Consider the following 15,638-nt stretch of genomic DNA (forward strand, 5'->3'; position numbering starts at 1 on the left):
ATCTTTGTAAAAACGACTTTTTGCCAGTCTTTCACGAAATAACAAAGTCAGTGCAAAATTATACATGACAGACACTGGTCTCAGCTGTGAAGCACTCACTAAGCACAAGAATGCGTGAAATGCTTTCAAACGCAATCGAACGTTAATGTGAGAAACAAGAGGTCCCATACAAAAAATCAATCGTTTTTTACATTAATTCAACGTTTGTACTAATGCATGTTGGATCAATACAAAATGAAGGCTGTAGCTGTTTGGGCAGTCGTTTTTTCATTGATTCACCGTCTAACGTTAAATCAATGGAAAAAGTTTTTAGTTGAATTCTCGTCTAGTAACGCTGAATCAACAAGAAGTTGCATTGAACGTTAGTTGTGCTTTTTATGTTGACAAGACAGAATTAGCGGACAATTGCCAATTGCTCTGCTCCTAGAGACAGTTGATTTCAGTTCCTTGGTTGGTTCGATCTGTTTTACGTTTACATCGTAGGGTAGGCTGTGGTTCTGGCATTGAAGCTATTTGATCGAGTAGGATATGAAAAAGCCGGTATAGTACAAGTGTAGGTTACAACGAACAGTGTAGCTAGTGACCAATCAGGTAAAAATTGATTTTAGCGATGAGTATGTTGGTTTGGCAAGTAGGCTGTGGCTACAGCGTTTGTTCTTTTTTTTTTGAAGGAATTCAGTATAAATGGAAATTTATATTTCATAATTAACGACATGAAATAGCCTACGAAAAACTTGCAAAACGAAACCAACAAAGTTACTAAAACCAAATTCCTTCATTTATAACGAACATGCATGTCTTAAGTTACGCGCTTCTACTTTTCATTTAAACATTGTTACCCACTATTCGAGTAGCACACCAATGAAATTTGGTTTACCATCAGTACGGTGGACTAAAAAGCGCAGGCTACTGAGTGCACACAGCTAAGACCTCACTTGTAACCAGTGTACGCAAGGATTCGAACTGGAGACCTTTTCTGTTACTTTTGTCGTGCTCATGATTACTTTTAGCTTTCAATGATTTGTTCAGGTGTCAATAGTGTGTAGTGGGTAGGCTAAGTAGCGTGAACATGAATGTTACACTTTGCAAAATATCTCTTGCAGTGGCACTCATGTTTGCCGTTGCAACTGGATCACCAACTTCAGGTTTGTTTTGCTTTGAATTATGTCGAACGTAAGAAAGCTTTATTTTATAACAAATGATAATTTCATAAATATTTAGGTTTGAGATATCTTTAAATTACTTCATATTTTTAACATAAACTTCAGTGTTGGTATAAAAGTTGCAAACAATTTGTACTGGAGTGTTCCAAAGATCTGCAGCCGCAGTGCTGCACAGTTATGAAACTAAGACAGATGGCAAACGTTTTGGGTTTCTACCAGTGTACCTGTTGCTGATAGTAATTTTCTTGAACCCAGCATTTACTATCTTGCAGGCTTACATCCTTAACAATGATTATTGTAATGCAATATCTTTAATGAAATTTATTCTAACTTTCAGACGAATTGGATTCTAAAAGCAGTAGCCACTTTAAAGATAATCTTCCTTGGATCCAAGACTTCCCACTGCCTTTGACAACAGATGACAACAGAGAAAAATTATGTCAATATCAAGCCTTCAAGGTAGATTGTAATATCGTGTTGAAATTACACAAAAAAAAAAAGAATTTAAATTGGCTCACTTTTGATCTGGCATAAGCACTTTTACTGTATACAGTAGATAAGTTTAAAATTAACTTGCATACAGATTCATCTACCCTAACAATGATAAACTATGCTACAATCGAAAATTTTACAACGTTTGCAAAGTGTGGGTTGAGCAAATTTATTTCACAATGACCTAGCCAATGCTAGCCAAAGTATTATATTTATCATTATCTGAACGCTTAAAAGCAGCCTTCTAAGTTTTGTAGTTATATCTTGTCAGAATGACACTTTACGTGAAACCAACCATTATAATTCGAGCTGTCTGATTAGAAAAATTAATCACTACTCTTGGACTATGCTCCTCATTGTGTAACCTACGACGTAGGCTTATGCTGATGATAAAAGGCATCATTTCCTCTTCTTCAGGTGTACAGGCGAGTAAAGAGACAGAGCTGGCTGAGCGAAAGAGCAACTGCGCGACTCCATTATGAGTCAGCAAAGCGATCTTGTTGTCTCTTAGACTTCCCTTTAGTATCCTTGCACTCGTGCATAGAAGGTCATGTAAGTACTTTGAAAAATTCAAACTAAGTTTGTTTTTCTTAAATTACGTTGAAATTGCAATAAAACCCCTGATTCTCCTCTTCCTGCTGCTTCTGCCAATGCAATACCAAACATCCACCTGAAGAGGACAAAAAGTTACGAATGATTTTACGTCGAGTATTAGAAATACCATGCTTCCTTTTCATTGTGTTTTTAATTTGTTTTGTGAGATTGTCCAGTGTTTATTATAAAACAATTGAACAAAAACTCTAAAACGTGGTTCGACTTTGATGTCATTGCAGAGACGTGACGTCATTAACACGTACTGCTCGAAAGAGTTGCAGCGTGACCTCACAGGCACACGTGCTCATCCTTGCTGCTTCTCGTTGTCATCACAAAGATATTTGTGCTTTGAGCGCTACTACAATGACGTCATAAACGCACCGATTACACCACCAGTAGACGACAGGTGAGGTGCATCCAAGGCAACAAAATCCATCTTTGATCACAGGTTAAAACAATGCAAAAGAGACGAATTTTTTTGACTTGGATGTTGAATTTGACGAAGATAGATCCAGTGACGTTGCTAGATTTGCTGCAAGCTGATGATGTAAAAGACAAAAATTGCAACTTGCAATACGCTCAGTTTGGTTCAATTAAATTTTATTTCTAAGTAATTTTTCGAGATACATGCTTTTTGTTTACTAAAACTGCCACGTCGCGATTTGCTGAAAATGATTTCATAGACTATTACTACTGACCAGTAAGGCCAATTTCTACGCTAATAGTCTTACTTTCATCTCAAAGTTTTCATTCGAAATATGTGTTCTCTATATCTCATAGTTTGTGATATGAATTTTAAATGCCTTGATCAGGCTTGCTTTCTTGAAAGAAATTGAATCTATATAACTTTTCAGCCCAGGCTTTCACATTGAAAGAAAAATCATGGTCTCAAATTTGAACTTTAGCTCCTTTTCTAGGGTTAAGAATAGTGAACAATTTGTATCATCTATAACCGTCTGTAGTTTAAATACCGTATCCTACTTTATATATTTATAAATTACATTTTTCTAACTTCGTTTATATTTCAACTATTAATCGTTAAACTTTTATAGTGAGATAACCTTGACTGAAATGACGTCAGCGAACTACCAGGAGTGGCTGCTCGCGTTTCTTCGTGATCGTTCCATTTGTGACGTCACGGCTCAATCTCATGATCAACCTCCGGTGAGCGAGATCGTGTTGATTGCATCCTAATCTCGGGCCAATACTACTAAATCTTTTAGCTTTAACCGAGATTATTTTGCAAAATAGAATACTTATGACGCATTTGAACAGGAAATTGTGGATGAAAGGTTGGAGTCTTTCAAGCAATTGCTCGTGAAAGTCATTTTCTCTGGCTTCAAACCACCTGCATTGCTTCTATTACTTGATTATTGTTTCCTGAAGTATTCACCTTTCAGCTGAGATTAAATATTATTGCCAAGTCAAACCTTCAAACAGTTAATGTTTTAAACTTAAAGTCCCAAGCGTATGTATAGTTTCCAACCACGTTCGGGCGACGAATGAAGCTCTCTTTTACATCAAACATAGTGGCCTACACGAAAAGTTTTTTTATTGAACGCAGTAGAATTGTTTAGCTTCAGACTCTTTTCCAAGTATTTTAAACGTCTAAAAGCGATAGTGACTGAAAACTTTATAAAATAATTCTCAAAAACTGCATACCAACAGCATTATAAAATACAGTAGGCTACTAAAATTTTGGTGCTGAAATTTAAACAAAAAAGCATTGACTGAAACGCATCACGGACTTCTTTGAAGTCTATACACCCTAGCTGAGAAGCATTAAACGTTATTTAACTAATAATTCACTGTTTTAAATACGTTCTAGCTTTATTTTACACCAATGCTTGTGTCGGAGGATTTATTTTAGCAGCATGACGAACGTTTATTTGTTTTTTGAGTTTTGTGGCCGTGCTAACTACTGATATATAACCTACTACATAATTTTTCATTCAGGCACGTTTTAAACCTTTCAAGGTTTTGCCACCTTTTCCCGTTCGTTAACGTGCTGGTAGGTTTATATCGATTTTTGTAGTTAGTATCTTTTTCGTCCCGGACGCGTTAATGACGAAAAATAAAATGATTGATTGATTGTTTTTGATCAGACCAGGCCCCATACACAGCTGGTGCTAAATTAACAAACTAAGTTTGCTGAAAAGCAATTTCTGAACAGAAGTTTTGAGTTTTTCAACTAAAACTGCCCACACCGTCAATCTTTTCTGATAATAATACGAAATAGTCAACTTTTTTTCGCATACATAGGCTATCATAAATATTGCGAGAAGAATGTTTTTCCTAGCTTGAAGCTGCAGTTCTTTTCTTTTGACGTTTTTCATGAGCTTGTAGTCAGAATAAAGTAGGCCAAACCTAAAGAGTGGACTGTGTATAGTGAGGTATTTTCTTCGGAATATTTAAGTTCTGTACCAGAAATTAACTCTTCAAGTACATACCGTAGGCTAACCGTATATGTTTTAAAATATCATTATTGATTTTTTTCCGTTTCAGCATTCTGGGCCTGTAGGCACAATTTCTATGACAGCCTATGAACCCCCTGAATATTTACTTGAAAGTTCTCAAAGAAATCCTGATTGCTGTCGGCTGAATAAAGAAGATCGTTTAAATTGTTTTATGACTAAGGTTAGCTATTACTTTGGTAAATTGATGACAGTCTGGGTGACACGTTGTGTCTATGTATTCCATTCATTAGCCTATGTTTGGGTATTGGTGTTTGAAGACTTAATGCGATCAGAACTAAAAGTTTAAGGAACTGATTCAACAAAATTTCACGTATAATTCTTTAATCAACATCTTTTAAGCACGAGAGTTCTCCGTAGTGTATTGGTGAACATGTTTGTTTAAGTTCTTGAATCTGTGACAAACCAATCAGTGATTCCGTTGTCGATGCCTGGTTCTGGCAAGGCAATAGAAGAAGAAGAATTCCGTTTAGGTTAAGATATTTTCATCCTACCTTTTATTGGCATCGTTATTGCTATCCAAATCCATTCAGCATTTGCTGAGTCAGCATTGCATTGCTCTATCTTACACGAGTTGATTTTAGAAATCTGATTTGCACGAAGCATATTGCTCAGAAAACAGTCACTTTTGTTGCGACCTGTTCGGGCAAGACATGTACGATTGCTTCAGGATGACGATAATATCTCATGAGGAAAACAGTGAAGATAGCATCTCAGACTCCGGGTAAGTGAGTCATTGGTCTTTATTCGGTAACTCAAAGAAGCAACCCAGCCAGAAAAATAGTCCCTTTTACATTGATTTAACGTCTGTAGACCTTGAATCAATGTAAAAAAGGATCTAATTTAATGATTGAAAATACACTGCTCGAACTTCTGTGATTTTGTGTCTCTGTGATATCACTTTGAACAAAGAAGTGAATTTGTCTTGAAACTCCTTGTTTTTCAGCTCTAATGACGTCACTTCTGATCTGACTACGAGTTTAACTGACGACGACAACGCCAAGAGAAAGATTATCGCCAATGACGTCACCGGTCAATTCGATGACACCCTCGAAGAATATGATGACGTCACGCGAGCAAATGCTATGGAGTTGAATGGAGTAGCTGATAGTGAAGAAAATATGGAAATTGAAGTCATTAATGACGTCATTGCACAGGAAGATGAAAACGCAACAGAAGACGAGAAGGAAGCAAGCAATGAATACGATAATGACGTCACAACCGCACCCAGCGATAGACCCACAACGGAGATGAAGGTTGATAATACTGCAACGACGAATCGTAAGATGTTTAAACTTTTGAGTCGAATAAACTTTTTATTCGTTCTTCAATGGCTACGGTACTTTTAATAAACAGACTTATGTCAATCATCTCAAGAATAAAGCATGGCATAAAGGTGCTACAAGTAAAGCTATGCGTTTAGGGGGATGTTAGTGAGATTTTTGATTTAAATCAAGTAATATCTATGCAAAAGATGAACAAGAAAAAGATGACGACTTGTACAATGTGTAGTTTCCAGATATTTACCAGTTGCATTTTTGTGGTCGTAAACCTGCACAACACAACTTATGGTTTATTTTGTGGTTTTACAGCTGTACCTGGCAGGGAAGTGAACGAAACGACAATCGCGATCAATGCGTCTGGAAGCTTCCTTCAGAGCCGAACAACCATCCAAAGGCACCAACTTCGTGATAGGGAGCAAATGGTACGTTGTGGTAATCAAGGAGACAGAATTCCTTTGATGACTCATAAAAATTCTTCCGAACAAGTTCGTTTAACATTCTCATCAAAGACGTACGGATTTTAGAATTTAAAATGCAAATCCACTTCTAGTTCTCAACAAAAAATTCAAATTCAAGTTAAAATTAATTCAGATTAAAAGCAAATTGTGAAATCCAAATTCGGTTAAATCTGACAATAAACTAACATTACTACAAGTCTAAAAGTAAGAAGCTTATAGTAGGCTACTGTAGCTAATAGACAGAAGCCGGTCGCTTAAGTCAAATCCGGTAGGATGTAAATCCAAACCCAAGTCCATCTTCATCTTTGATTCTCAAGCAAAATAATGTTTTACTTGGGCTTGTACAGTTAAACTGTTTGTGTCTGGCATCGTTTTAAAATTTTCCATATTCCTGCGTAACACCAAGTTTTGTTTTGTAACAAAATATCTATGAATTTATTGACCCCCTTTCAAAATGCGTGTCGCTAGATGGGAAATGTAAACATCGTTTGGGTCAAAAGTTTGAAAGTAGAAACATTTTCATGTTCTAGGGAAATATATGAAAAATCGAACTCAGCATGAAGTTTAGCAGAATCGCCTTGTTTTTTTTTCGATCAAACTGCGGAAAACACTGGGAGTGAACGCATTGGGTTATTCCTGCTTTCTGCTCTCACTTACTTATAATTAGGGATTTTTAGGTCATAAGGATGCGATACTAATGGTACGATAATAATCTGTTTTCGGCTTACTTGCAACACTAGAAGGGTTACGTTTTTTTTCTGATGTACAAAATAGTGTATTTTTTATGGGTTATATAAGAGGAGTGAAATTGGTTATAGAGCAGCTTATAATTTTTTGTTGAAAGCAAGGTAGTAGCGAGACGTAAAAAAATTGTCTGATTGCCAATTGGCCCTTCTAATGTCTTACAATGCACTGTGATGCGCCTACATTTATAGGCTAGCTGCACTGAAACTGTCTGCCTCGTGAATTATTAAAAGCAGTAACCTATATCATTGTATGGAAAATAGCATTCTAACTCAGATTACATTGCTAGATCAAAGTCAACCAGACGGTTTCTGTGGAAGTTTCCAAGAGGAAACGGAAACAAAATGTTTTAGTAAGTTTTTTGCTTTAAGTTTATGATGGTAATTAATACCGTACTTGACTTCCATCCTCATGTTTTGAAAATATTATTTAATCATTGAAATGATTTAAAACAGTCATCAGTGGCCTTCCTCAGTAAGCTTGCCCACGAATTTGCTGCAAACTGCACTACAAGTACAAAGCATACTTCAAACAAGGTAGGTATAGTTCACAACGATAGAAAATATCAAATTGAGCTCATTGCACAAGATTAGGATATTGTGTTGTGAAAACCCACTGATACAACCAGGAGTGTGGAGAACGTCGGAGTCGGAATAATTTTGGTGTGTCCGAAGTCGGAGTTCCTAAAAAAAGTGCGACTCCGACTCCGGCATCACACAAAACAATAAATGTTTTTTGGCTATACCTTTTCAAAATATTGTTTCTTAATTGTTCTCTGTATTGCACTCTAAAACTTGACCAGAAAAAATAGAAGTGTTTGCTTTTGTCAGTTTTTATGCTCGCTGTTTCAATTTCGATCACAACTTAAGTGAAATGAAATTTAAAAAAATTACAAAGTTAAGAAAAATCTGGCAACACTTAAGCCGGAGTCAGCCAGGTATCAATCGAGGAGTCGCAATCGTATATTTTAACCTGACGCCACACCCCCTGCTGTGGTTACAACAGCGAACCAACTGTATCAGGCTGAAACAGATCGTTATAGGCTACAGTATCTGCACTTGTGGAATAAGCTGCGATCCTCCTGGTAAAAGCGAAACTCAATCTGTTACCGTACATAAAGTTATAGATTTTCAGCCACGAGTCTGCGTCTTGTTTTAGGTGAAACCCCTTAATCTCAAATCTCTCTTGAGATGTTGCAAGTTTGGAGCTGCTGTTGGAATCAGGGAGAGAAATAGAGAAAATTGCTCGGTGAAAAATCTTATGGGTCTGATAAAAAGGTAAAGTGGATAGATTGTGATTTGCTAAATGGTGCCGTGAAAAGTGATAACTGCTGTAACAACGTAATGAAATCCTACGAGATGAGAATCCTACGAGATGAGAATCCTACGAGATGTAGTCAGTGGTGTTTCAAATTGTGAATGAGTAGAAAGTTTGTAATCTATCTTTTAGTAAAATCTTTCCATTTTGCTTTTCGAATTGAGCAACTAATTTAGCAGCTGCCATTACCAGATTAGGCTAATGTTTCCTCTGCCGATATTTTGATGACGGAAAGCTGCTTCTAAATACAGAGACTTCTCATTTTAATCGTTTAATTCAATCTGTAAGATCGTTTTATCACAGTTGAATTATTGAATAGGTTAGGTATGCTCACAATACGATTTGGTTTGTCGAGAAAATACATTTCTATAGATTTATTCAAAACTCCTTATTTCAAAATGTGGGTTGTGCTGCTGAACGGGTTAAAAGCCTGGAAACACCCCGCCCCGTTAGCTCAGTGGTTACGCGTTCAGCTCAAGATTACGCGGCGCTGGATCCACTCTTGGGGTGTGCGCTTGAGCCACGCATTTTCAGGACTGCTCTCCATTCAGCGGCACTTAGTGAATGGAATCATTCCCCGGCAACAACACTTCAACAATCCGAAAACTTCACTCTGGCAATATCGGTAACCGGCCCTGCGTCAAAATCGTTGCATTTAGCGTGGATTCGATATCCACACCCAGCACACGAAGAACTTCATAAGACTGGAATATAATGTTTGATAAAACTTCTGCGATCTTTCATAACTTGAAAGTAGTCATAGTGTAGTATTGGTGCGATACTAAGGAGCCCAGTCTCTTGGGGGAAACATGTGTTTATCACTGTCCATTCTTGCTACACTCGACTGCCGAGAAACATAACTTGAAAAGTTGGTTATTTCATGAGTTATTTTACTTTTCAGGAACCGAAATCTCTCTTCCCATTTATCTTCTCAGCGTAGTAGAAGAAATTGTCTAATTTCTCTGAGGAAATGCTGCTTGAGGGAAACACAAGATCATAGAAGCTTCAAATGAACAGACCATGATTGTTACCACATAAGACAAATCAAATAACGCTGCTGACTATGGCCGTCTTATGGGTCATGTGTGGAAACTTACTGCAGGCTAATTTGTAGGCTATGTTACGGGTTTAATTTTCTATTTTGGAGAGTACTTTGTGATTTAACAACTTCGTGATTTCTTTTGTGGTCTCCCAGGATAGAAGGATTTCTTTTGGCCTCCCAACACGTCACATCTGGCATTGCACAAGCGTAAATTTAAGCTGCTGAGCTGTAAAAGACGAAGGAAGTTTGATTAGGTTTTTCGTATTGGAAAAAAAGGATTGAAGTTCAGAGGAAAAGGATTTTTATTTTAACCCAACGCGTGTAGCGTTAAACCACAATCAGTAACTTATTGTTTTTCTCAGTGCACCAAGGATTCTTTTCTTGAAGGTCATGGTACCAGTTCAGTAGTGGTGGTAGTTTAATTTCATATTCCTAATCATGATTTGATTCAGTTCATCACGTGCCGTTAGCTGGGCATCTTTTGGTTGCAGCGTTTTTGGGTTAATGCCCCTTGATGATTTCATGATTATTTTTTGCGAAACTGATTGAAATCAACCTTGAAACAGAAGACCATAACGAGAATTTCTACAGTTGGAGCACTCTGCTCATCTTGAAAACTACTGGAACTACTTTTCTACATGCGACTGCACGTTGAAACTTCTTGAAACATGTAACAGACATAAACAATAACTACTATTAATACTCAAGGATATCTAGAGAAGGGGATATGAAGGCTCGCAGCGATTGCCTTATTCTCATGACACTACCAGGGCGGTAGTTTGTAGTGCTTTAAACATGTGGTTCTTTTTAAAATCGTGGAAAGTTTTGTAGTGCAGCTGATACAGTAAGCTACAGAAGACAGTTAGCAAATGTTACGTGGAGCATATTTTTTAAAGAATACCTGTTTGGAAAGACAGTTGAAAAGTTGCATGTAAGTTGTTTTTTTAACAAAGCCTTTGCAGTAGGCTAGATGTAAAGCAAGCATATTGGTAGTTGAATTAACAAGCAACCATGAGCATGCTGTGAATATCCAGGCCTGATGCTAATAGCGCAATGCAAGTTATCATAACAAGATCTATTAAACTACTATCGGTGCCAATTGTCATTTTACGATAAACACAGATTATTTACGATAAACAAAAGCCCTTCTATTGTCAGACGTAATAAAAGCCTTCGTACCCCCTTCTTTAGATATCCCTGTTAATACTACAAAAAGTGCTCAATGCCAAGCAAAAAGTCAAGCAGAGCGAATTAAATCAAAAACAGTTATTAGGCTACTCACTAAACCCTTTAAGTTACAGCATGTTTTACCCTAAAAAGAGGATCATCAGAAGGTCCTGAAAAATATGCAAAAGCAATAGATCGGTAATAGCGTAGACTACCTGAAAAGAATATATAACTTAGGCCTACCTAAATATTATAACCTTAATCTAAACTGCAAAAAAAACATCAGAATTACATAGGGCTACCTCCATCCGTTATCACAAAAGCCTCTATTAGTCTATTGAGACGTTCAAACTGAAAATCAAGCAGTGGTCACAAAGAAGCAAAATTCAATAAAGATAAGATAACCTGTAGAAATCAAATAAAATTTATTTTATTTTGAAGTATAGCCTATTTGAGTTTAAATTTGATGCGATCGTCGTCGTCTGAGCTTCTGGGGCCGAGGATCCTTTTACCACCCCAGATTCACGATGTTCCCGGACTACACTGGAAGGCTGCTAGAGAGCAGCTAGTCTTTAGTTTCATCATCCATGACTCGCAGACCTTCCACTCTGTTAGGTAGATTGAAGATGGTACAGTCATTGATGATGTGGTCTGCGGTCTGTTCCTCGGCACCACATTCACAGGAGGAGGAAGAAGCCATTCCCCATTGGTGCATGGTTTGCGATGACGTTTGGTGTATTTGATGCGATGACGACATTTAGGCCTACCCACCAGTTCAGAACGTTTGTTTAGAAAGTGGTTACAATCAATGCAGTTATCAATGGTGGCTTTGTAAATAACGGCCTTCTGCAAGCATTTCCCATTCAAGGAGAATCTGGCTGTGCAATTGCAATCAGGCTGAGATGGCAGCAGTGGCCGAGTGGTTAGCGCGTTGGGCTCGCAGTCGAGAGCCTGCATGTTCGACTCCAGCCACCCGCACTTGCTGTCGTTTCTCTGGGCAAGAAACTTTACGATAATTGCCTCTACCCAGTGATCGAATTCGAGTAGGTGGGTAGTACCAAATTTAAGTCATAAGTAGAGTAGACAACCGGAAACAGATTGCCGCCGGCTGCAGCGTGGGTCAGGTGTGCGTCGAAAGGCGTACACCGATGCATAGCGCTCAAGTCCGCTTTCCCGCAATGCAGGATAAAGATATGAAAAACAAACAAACAAACATTGTCAGCCTGCAATATTGATCTGTTATGGATGGATATGATGCTTTCAACATTCGGAGTAGGCCTACAACTATATAGCTTAGCTTAATTTATCGTTCTCAATAGGCTACGGTAGTCTACTTTCAATTCTTCCAACGCTCATTGTATGTAGCCTAAATTTGTAACAGTAGGCTAGCCTATTTAGTGAGCTTTTAAACTGACGACATCCAAAGTGGCTCTCTGTGACCTTTGTGCATTTGCAGTTTGTGTATTATTTCGTTGTTTTGAATATGGACAGCTTTGTCTGACACAAATAAATAATATTAATAGTACCGTATTACGGTTGAATATTTTATACAATCTATGATGGGCAGTATTGGGCGCGATAACTCATTTTTCAGTTAAGCGATAACGATAACACTGGTCAACAAAAAGTTTGTTGCATTTTCAAATTCACTTGGTCTTGGGTAATTTTGGGGTGCTGAATCCGAATATGACGTTATGTTTGGTCTGGAAGCTCTAGATTTTTTGCAAATTTTGATTTTTTCCTTTTTTTGAGTAAAAACTGAATATTTTTCAAAAAAATTATACTTTGATGAATAGGAAAAAAAACAACATATTTTACGATTGAAATAACTGCTTAACTGTTTTGTCTATAGCTTAGATCTATACTTACTTCTTCTTCTTCGTTTGAACTTTGTTCTTCGCCACTTCAAGGGTCGAGGGGCTCTGCCTTTTACCACCCTTGGGCAATGGCGGCGACGCGGTCTAGATGTTTGGGCAGGTGTCGAGCAGCCATTGAATTGATTCGTCATCCAATTCACGCAGACCACGCACACCATTTGGCGCATGGTAAATGGCGCAGTTACAGATAGTGTGGTCTACGGTTTGTTCCTCCATGCCACACTCACAGATCGCGGATGGATCCATCCCCCATTTGTGCATGCTGAAGCGAAATAGTCCGACGCCAGTACGCAGGCGGTTGAGCCGCACCCAGGCCTTCCTTGGCAAATGCATTCCGGTTGGATGGTGGCTGGTATCGGAGATGAAGCTTTGGAGTCCTGAGGATTTCTTCTTCCACTCCGAGCTCCATTGGTGGTCCGCCCAGGTAGCCGCACTGATGGATTGGTCTTCAGCACTTTTCATCAGGAGTTGTGCGGCACGTACAAATGGGTGTCTCGATTTCAGTCGCCGAGGTTTCTCGTTCACAGACTCGTAGAGACTTGAGTAGAGCAAGTGGTTGGGGTTCGTAGCGCGACGAGAGAGAGACAGGATGGCTTCTTTGCGACGAAGCTCAGCTGGTTGGATGCCTGCAAGGACAGGGAGATTTTCCGATGGTGTAGGTCGCAGGCATCCTGTCACGATACACAAGGCGTCGTTTATGGCAGTGTCGATTTGATGGCAGTGGGCACTGCGGCTCCAGACAGGTGCACAGTATTCTGCTGGAGCGTGAACTAGAGCGATGGTGGCAATGCGCAGGGTATCAACTCCGGCTCCCCAGCCAGAGCCGGCCAGACGCCTTAGCAAAGCTGTGCGTGTTGAGATCTTTTTGCGTAGTGACTCCAAATGTTGACGGTAAGTGAGCGACCTGTCCAGGACTACCCCTAGATATTTAGGGTTTGGGCAAAAGGGCAGGGTTTTTCCATTGGTGCTGATCCTGAGCTCACGCTTTGCTTCCCGGTTGTTTAAGTGGAAGGCTGTCGTCACTGTTTTGGTTTCGCTGAGCTTCAGTCTCCATCTCTGGAGGTATGCCGAAAGTGTCGGCATACTGATATACTTACTGATAGAAATGCACCAAAATATTTGAAAAAACATTACAAAATCATTCGAAATGCGTCTTAAACAAAATTTCAAAAACTATATAGGCTATATACATAACAAACGAATCATTTTTACAACTACAGTAGCACTGTAGCTGTAGCACCATAGCACTGCATGCAGACCTATTGCAATTACAAGCATAAATAAGCTCCTTTAAAAGTTTGATGTTGTGAGAAAAGTTCACTGGCTGAAAATAGACAGCGAAATCCACACTACATGCTGGGCAAAAATTGGCGTTTGAGGCTCTTGCGTTTGTAAGCTTTTTGGGGGCAGTCTCGTTTAATGCTCCAGCAGTGATCTGCCATCATGTGTCGATTCCATTGGGCTTGGTAGGCCTAATGTTCTTCTACTTTCATAAGATCCTGGTGGAACCGCTCTCCTTGTTCGTCACTGACAGCTCCAAGGTTTTCTGGAAATTAGTCCAGATGACTGAATAAGTAATGAACTTTAATGCTCATTCTGCATCCTAAGTAGGGGAAAGTAAAGAGCATTTTGCTCACAAGAACCTCGTAATTGTGAGCCTTTTTGTTTCCAAGACAGTTTTTAGTGACATCCACAAAGAACAACCGTCAACCATGCTGCTCTCTCTTTGGTTTTCATCTTATCGGTGAACTGTTGGTCTCGCACAAGGCTTCGAATTTGTGGTCCATTGAAGACACCAGCTTTAATCTTTTCGTATGAAATGGAGGGAAATGTGTGAACAATATATTGGAAGCAGTCGCTATCAGGGCTTAAAGCTGTCACAAACTGTTTCATCTATCCTAACTTGATGTGTAGAGGAGAAAAACAATTTTGTCTCTACTTACAATCGGATCGTTTAACATGTTTGGCATGCCGGCTTCAAGTGTTTCACGTATGGGTCAATCCTTTTGGGTCCAATGCTGGTCATTAGCTCTGCTGTCCCACATGCAAAGATAACATGGAAACTTTGTGTATCCTTTTTGCTGACCAAGTAAGAAACCAACCATTTTCATGTCAACACATAATATCCAATTGTGCTGATTTTCAGCAAAGTCAATGACTACCTTACTATCATCATATGATTCTTTTAAGACAATTGAATGACCAATTGGAACTCCTCCATATGCATTACCATTGTGCAAAAGAACACACTTCAGGATTCGCCTGGAACTGTCTATAAATAAGCGCCATTCACTTGAATCACATGAAGAAACTCCTAGTTGGACGAGAAGGCCTGGAATATCATTGCAGTAAATTAACTGCTTTTCCTCTGAAAAAAAAAGACATAAACATTTCATCTCGTTTCCTGAAAAACGAAACCTTTGTGGAACGGTCCAATACGTGTTTTTCACTAAGCCTTGATGTTAAAAGCTCAGCAGCTTGCTTGGATAAGTCCAAGTCTCGTACCAAATCATTTAGTTCTGACTGGTTAAATTTCTAAATGGTTTCAAAATTAGAGCCTTCTGAGTCTGCATCTGCTTCCTTAGTATACTCGCATTCCATACCACCGTGGTAAATCTCAGAATCTGTTTCCTCATCATCGGAGGATGCAAAACCATTAAATACTGGAGGTGGAAACGTTTAAGAGTGAAGGACAGGTCGAATAGCGGAAGGAATATTTGGATAAAAAATATTTTGTCTGTTTTTCCTGCCAATGCCCTTGGTGTTAATCAAACAAAAGTAACAATCAGTGCAGTGGTCCTTCGGTTCACACCACAACATAGGGACACCAAAAGAAAGTCCGTTACGTTTTTTCTTTGTCCAGTCCCTAAGAATTTCTTCGCAATTATGGCAGACAATATGTGGAGCCCATTTCTTCTCTTGATCTTCCAGAGGAACTTAAAAATAAGCTTTGTAGGCCCGCTTCACGAATGGCGTTATATTTCGTCTCTAACGAGAAAATGAGTAGGCCTATAGGCCTATGCCACA

At 38.8% G+C, this 15,638-nt stretch overlaps 1 protein-coding gene across 1 annotated transcript; it reads left to right on the forward strand.

Moving 5' to 3' along the window:
- Nucleotides 1-1,030: 1,030 nt before the first annotated feature.
- On the forward strand, nucleotides 1,031-10,393 carry LOC145770512 (uncharacterized). Its single transcript, XM_082582181.1, has 12 exons — nucleotides 1,031-1,145; nucleotides 1,501-1,622; nucleotides 2,073-2,207; nucleotides 2,489-2,655; nucleotides 3,302-3,413; nucleotides 4,755-4,886; nucleotides 5,308-5,447; nucleotides 5,670-6,004; nucleotides 6,316-6,428; nucleotides 7,498-7,560; nucleotides 8,367-8,485; nucleotides 9,427-10,393. The coding sequence occupies exons 1-12, from the start codon at nucleotides 1,070-1,072 to the stop codon at nucleotides 9,536-9,538; spliced, it is 1,626 nt and encodes a 541-aa protein (XP_082438307.1). The 5' UTR covers nucleotides 1,031-1,069; the 3' UTR covers nucleotides 9,539-10,393.
- The last annotated feature ends 5,245 nt before the right edge of the window (nucleotides 10,394-15,638 follow it).

Source organism: Aplidium turbinatum, chromosome 5 (genome assembly GCF_918807975.1).
Source record: "Aplidium turbinatum chromosome 5, kaAplTurb1.1, whole genome shotgun sequence".
Taxonomy (NCBI): Eukaryota; Metazoa; Chordata; class Ascidiacea; order Aplousobranchia; family Polyclinidae; genus Aplidium; species Aplidium turbinatum.

What these genes read in the sequence shown, in the direction of transcription:
- LOC145770512 (XM_082582181.1), top strand. Translation starts at nt 1,070, where the DNA reads ATGAATGTTACACTTTGCAAAATATCTCTTGCAGTGGCACTCATGTTT. An exon ending in GTCAATATCAAGCCTTCAAG is followed by an intron (nt 1,623 to 2,072) that starts GTAGATTGTAAT and finishes CCTCTTCTTCAG; the next exon opens with GTGTACAGGCGAGTAAAGAG. An exon ending in ACACCACCAGTAGACGACAG is followed by an intron (nt 2,656 to 3,301) that starts GTGAGGTGCATC and finishes AAACTTTTATAG; the next exon opens with TGAGATAACCTTGACTGAAA.